This window comes from Mya arenaria, chromosome 10 (genome assembly GCF_026914265.1).
Source record: "Mya arenaria isolate MELC-2E11 chromosome 10, ASM2691426v1".
Lineage (NCBI taxonomy): Eukaryota > Metazoa > Mollusca > Bivalvia > Myida > Myidae > Mya > Mya arenaria.
In genome coordinates, this window is record NC_069131.1 from 59,167,470 (window position 1) to 59,173,469 (window position 6,000).

A 6,000-nucleotide genomic window follows, 5' to 3' on the forward strand; every position below is an offset into this window, starting at 1 on the left:
TAAATTTATATGAATAGTGCAAGTGTCGCGTACCAATACAATCTACTTGAAACTTCTACTTTTGCGTCCAAATAGCTCAAAATTAAACGCAATGAATCGCAATTATATTATTTGTTTCAATAAATATATATAAATGTTATCAAATGGAACAGTTTTATGTGAAGAGTTCTCATTCGTGGGATGGAACTCTTTTATCGGAAGCAGAGTCAGGCGATTTATAAAATACCATTGACCTTTTACATTCATTACAAACTTTTGTAAATACCCATTAACCTATTATAAGCTTAGTAAATACTTAATGTCGAAATGTCACATGTTTTTGAAAATGCATATTAACACTAAGAACTACCGTCACCAAAACCCGGAATATGTTGAGACAGCATCCGGCACATTTTTTTTTTCAAATGAAACGTTCATACGGTATAATGATAATTTCAAACTTCAAAGCGAGATTAGGAGACAAACCAAAGGTGAACCACAATCAATGTTCGTCCGTTTTTGTGTTTCTATTTAGCATTATAAAAAAACATCCATGATAACATGTTCTTCTGCCTGGGAATGTGTAAGCTGGGCAGTTAAAATAATTTTAGAGCTTCGTTTCAAGAGCACACCACAATTCATAGGCATTACAAGTATAACGTTATAATTTGAAAACTATCATATTCGAACCGTCATATATCTGAAGGGATCGGAGGAAAGGACCTTGCATCATCTTCATTTCACGTGTTGGCCAGACAAGGCAATACCAGACGATGTAACTGCGATGATAGAGTTCAGACAGCGTGTTCTGAGTACGTCGAATACACTGAATGGACCAACGGTTGTGCATTGCAGGTTTGTACAAATATAACATATCCAAAGTATACAGTTAGAGAAATATAGAATTATAACATTTTAACATACTTCCTCTTTCCTTACGATATCGGGTAACTATGTCGAAGTACTTTCATGTAAAGTATCATGTTTGAACTAATGGTTTACGTATATGGATGATGTATACGTTGGTACGAGTGCACTAATTCTTGAATTGAACCTTACTTGTTTAATGAAAAAAATGTAAGTGTTTTTGTTCTATATGACCAAACATTCTAAGAGTATATTTCTTAAAATATGTATCTGAACGAAAATCAGTAAAGCCGTTGAGGAATAAGCTATTGCCTCGTTTAAGATATATACTCTTATTTACGTGAAATTAATAAGAAAATTATTATTTTCCTACCTGAAACTAGTTCTTAGAGCAGTAAGAGTTTTCCTTGGTAATGAATAACTAAACTGCATCAAAGGGAAAAAAATGACATCAATCAAAATAGATAAGATACTTGTTAATAAGTTCTGAAACAGGTTTGTATAATTTAATGCACATATTAGTATGTTCTTCTCTTACTTAACAGCGCAGGTGTCGGAAGAACAGGCACCTACATTGCTTTGGATATCCTGACGAAAGAAGGTGAAGCTGAGAAGGCCATAGACATTTCTGGGTGTGTCCACAAAATGCGTCAGAATAGGCCGAATATGGTTCAAACAATTGTAAGTTAATAGTTTGTATGAATCATTCCCTGCTAATGCAAAATACTTAACAAAATGAGTTTGATGGGGTATCTATTATCCAATAAATACGCATTTATACCTTCGAATTAGACTTACATTACTTGATATAAACATGTATACCAAAAACCGAATATCCTGTCAATGTTAATATTGTTATGATTTGTAAAATATATCGCGGATTGAAGACCACAAGTCATTACGTATGAATGCTTTGTTAATAAATTGCCTTTCCTCCGTGTGCATCGTTATATGTTTTTTTTCTAAAACTGGTACACACTATACAACAGATATTGTTTATAAACGTCCTCTACAAACTCAAGAAATATTGATAACATTTAATTGGAACTGGTCGTTTGGTAAATGATCACCTTAATTGCGCTGAACAAGTCGAGTTATGGATAAGTTTACCAAATAAAATTATCATTACGTAAATATTGACAGCCTTGCTGCTGTGCAAAGAGTGTCATATTTTCGTTTCAGGGCCAGTATCAGTTTCTACACACCGCCGTGGTTTATTCACTTACATTCGACTGCAAACAAATCAAGGGAGAAAACTTCAACGAGTACATGAACAAACACACAACACAAGTACTAAATACTCAGTTTAAGGTACAGTTAATCAACCGAGTGTTTAATTTTCAGTACATGGTAACCTAGTTTCATATATCTGTTTCATTAATGCATATCAGTTTTGATTTGAAACCTTTCTCAAGCATTTAGCCTACGTTTTAAACCAAATGATCAGTAACCTTTTCATGAGACAGTCCGACAGTCCAAATAAAAGGGAATTAAAATTTATTCGTATCAGCTGTGTAAAGCTTAATTAAAGTTATCCGTGATGACCATATAAGTTGAGTCCGTTGTTTTTAGTTTGCGTTTCATAAGTATAATGTAACCGCCTCATGATTGCCTCCGTTAGATTAACTGTTTGATATGAATATTCACATTTTGCCATAAACAAGGTAGATATTACTCATCAGTTACAAACTTTAATATTGTGATTTTATTTGTTTTTAAACGAGCATTAGGTCGAGTGCATTTCTTCAAAACGGTATTTCTTAACTTTAAGATAGATATATATTTCGATTTCAACTAACAGTTTCGTTATCATTTAAGCTATTTATTGACAGTGTAAGACCTTTAATTGGAAAACGATTTTTTTTTAAAAAATCAAAGTATTTAATAAAGTTGATTTGAAGCATTTTAAGTAATGCACAATACTAATTCAGTCATGAGATTTTTTTAAAAGAAGGCTGCATACATTTCATAATTAAACGTACGCCACACACTAATACTAATAATTAATAGAAGATTGCGCAAGCTCGTACTTTACTATACCATGATTCTATTGATTCCTTGCACTTGCATAATACTCGGTTTTGCTCAGCATAAATAAACTGCTTGTCAGTCTGGCTCAAATAGCTGGCCGGGCTCTTCGGTTCACCAAGCGATAATCTGAAAAGGGACGCCAGAGAGCTAGCAACGATGGGACAAAAGTGACACTCTTTTATAAAGTTATTATTCTTAGTTCTAACATTGTGGCTTTTTGATATCTCCTCTGTATTGGTGTTGTATGGCTGGAGTCTAGTCTGGACAGTTAGTTCAAATCGACAGACAAACGTGTCTTACTTTTAAAGTAATCATTTTTAGTTATCACCTTGTGGATTTCTGGCCTCCTATGTGCGTTAGCGTTAAATATTCATTCATGAGCACGTGTTTTTAGTCAGTATTGTCAAAGACAGAGGGATTTTGTACCACAGCTGACGCATATCACGTTGGATATTCAAAACCCTGTTAATAAGTAGGTGTATCAGTCCATTGGCTTTGGTGCTGTGCGAAGTCCTGAGAGACAAAAAAGTGTAACAGAGGGCAGTTCCATATATACATTTTTCTCTTAGTGGCACGAAAACAATGTTGAAATACGCGTCGCTGAAGTATTTGAAGTTTGTGTGTTTTTGCGATTTCTTTAGCTAATTAAAATTTTACATTTTTTTCGATGCTCAGAAGGTTTCTCATTTTCTAATTTAAAGACTCTTAAACTACACATCTTTTTTAGAATCATTGATATATATTTCAAAAGGCCATGAAGCAAGAGGAAAATCAAATACATAAAGACCTCTTAAAATACGTTACACAAGATAGTGGCACCGTCGGTGAGAATTATCTGAAATACATTACAGTACCTCACATATCCGCTTGTGCTGTTGTGTAAATGCATATTATTACATTGAATCAATAAAATGATCATTCCTTCCTATAGCTAAACGATTTAGATAAGTAATACAATCTTCTTCTAATGATCTGTCTTTATTTCAGCATCTGCAGCATACGCTCGAGACACGACCTAAAATGAAACAGAAGCAGTGGAACGAAATAAACAGCACCTGAGCAAAAACAGAGCAAACGCCGATATCCCGGGTAAATTGCAAACAATTATATAATAGAAGTGTTCATGTTTTTTAAACAATATTTAGTCACAATTTACTTTTTAAATACACAACATATCATTCAAAGTTTGATAAAAATCGCAACACCGTAAATACGAATTATACATTTTAAACATTCTCTGTTGCTTATAAATTTGCTTTCATGAAGGAAATGAAAACCGGCCAAGACTTTATCTGCATCTAAAACCAGGAGCGCCAGACTACATCAATGCTGTGTACATTCACGTAAACGAGTTTTCATTAGATCGGTCTTAACGTAATTTAATTTTTTTCAAACGTGTCGATTAATATATGTAATTTATCACCATGTGCTGGGTCTTGAAACACATTTATGTCTTGTATGTGATAAAGTTCCGTAGTCATACGGATTGTGTTTGGTCACATTTTGACAGAGTTTCAGAATGAAGAAACGCTACCTGGTAGCACAAACTCCACTCCCAGAGACGGTTATCGACTTTTTGACACTAGCTGTCAAAGAGAGGTGTTCGTGTATCGTCAGCTTCGAAGCTGATATGGAAAAACAAAAGGTAGGATGTATTGCTCTGTTCGTATTAACGTCATAAACAATAGATAAATAGCCATTAATTAAGCCGGCAAATCACTAAATTAGTTGAATGAATTATAGCACATGGTTATCTTATCAATTTCCGAACAGGCGTTGACAAACGATTCGTCGATACCATATACCAAATATGAGACAATAGAATGGTTTTAAGTTAAAAAATGTATATGGTAACTACTGCGAATATTTCCATGTGGCTTTTGATGATTCAATACAGTATCATGCAATTTCAAAATGTTTGTGATCTCATTATGTATAACACGTGGTGCAGAATATTGGAATATACTACCCTGCGGCCAACCAAGAAGTTTTGAAGAAGGGAACATTCCAAGTCAGCTGCTCAAGAGAGGAAAATAAAACATTCTACGCAGAACGAACATTGACAATACAGCACAAAGCGGTAGGATGTAGTACTAATAATAGATTTATTACTTCACTTACTGATTTACTTCTTATTAAATGCAGTTTAATACACTGAAACTATAGGATATGACAATTCCTTTCCACTACTTTATATAGAATAATTCCTGTTGTGACATTGGCCTTGTAACTGCAGACAATTCGACGAACAATGTATTCTGTAAAATATTTTAACATTCAATACATCGTTTGAATATTTGCTAGAAAACATGTACTTTGGTGCAATTGACAATTGTTTGTGTATTCAATGACAATAACATAAAATGTTCTTAAAAGCTATCGTGTAAATGGTGACCGTTTCAGACGAGCACTTATCGAACCATTCCACATCTTCAATTTACTGACTGGGATGAAATGGAAAACAGGCCACGGTCAATAACAAACTTCCTGTCATTTCTGAACGTGATAGATAATGTCATGAAGCAGCAGGACGACGGACCGATATTGGTCCATTGTTTGTAAGCAAACATATTTTAACTTTTAGTTTTACTCTTTCAACTTGTCGCTACCATTCATCATCAAAATGTTCAAAAGTCTAGGTATGTGCAGTTTTGGTTGCGAAAAATCTCAAAATGTACCCTCAAGACATAAACAGATGCTAAAAATCATATTTAAATAATGTAAGTATTTTTGGGTTACACTTGGTATGACATGTACGTATTTATAGGTTATAATAATAGGCGCAACATGTACGCATTTGTTAGTCATTATAATATGTTTCTCATGGCATGTCCATGACAAATGTGATATGTTATTATTATAGCATAACCACATACTAATTAAGTGAAAAAACTATAAGTATTATTTGCAATCAATTTTTCCTTAACAAAGTGACGGTGCGGGCAAGAGCGGTCTGTTCTGTGTGGTTTCGTTGCTTCTTCAAAAAATGGCCGTGGAACATGAAGTCAGTGTACTTAACGCTGTAAGGAAGGTCAAAACCACGCGGAGGCTAGCAATTCCCAATCAGGTGAATAATTATTCCTATCAATCAAACCATAACGAACAAAATATACTAGAAATAAA

The 6,000-nt window shown here is 34.0% G+C and overlaps 1 protein-coding gene across 3 annotated transcripts in view; it reads left to right on the forward strand.

The window, feature by feature from the left end:
* The window catches only part of LOC128204107 (receptor-type tyrosine-protein phosphatase H-like), a 10,351-nt gene extending 5,905 nt beyond the window's left edge, over window positions 1-4,446 (forward strand). For all 3 annotated transcript variants that reach the window (XM_052905456.1, XM_052905457.1, XM_052905455.1), the window contains exons 7-12: window positions 686-834; window positions 1,392-1,527; window positions 2,029-2,157; window positions 3,865-3,966; window positions 4,144-4,220; window positions 4,388-4,446. In XM_052905456.1, coding sequence (XP_052761416.1) covers window positions 686-834; window positions 1,392-1,527; window positions 2,029-2,157; window positions 3,865-3,936 — 486 coding nt within the window. In that variant the 3' untranslated portion in view covers window positions 3,937-3,966; window positions 4,144-4,220; window positions 4,388-4,446. The remainder of the gene's footprint in view (window positions 1-685; window positions 835-1,391; window positions 1,528-2,028; window positions 2,158-3,864; window positions 3,967-4,143; window positions 4,221-4,387) is intronic.
* Window positions 4,447-6,000: the final 1,554 nt, after the last annotated feature.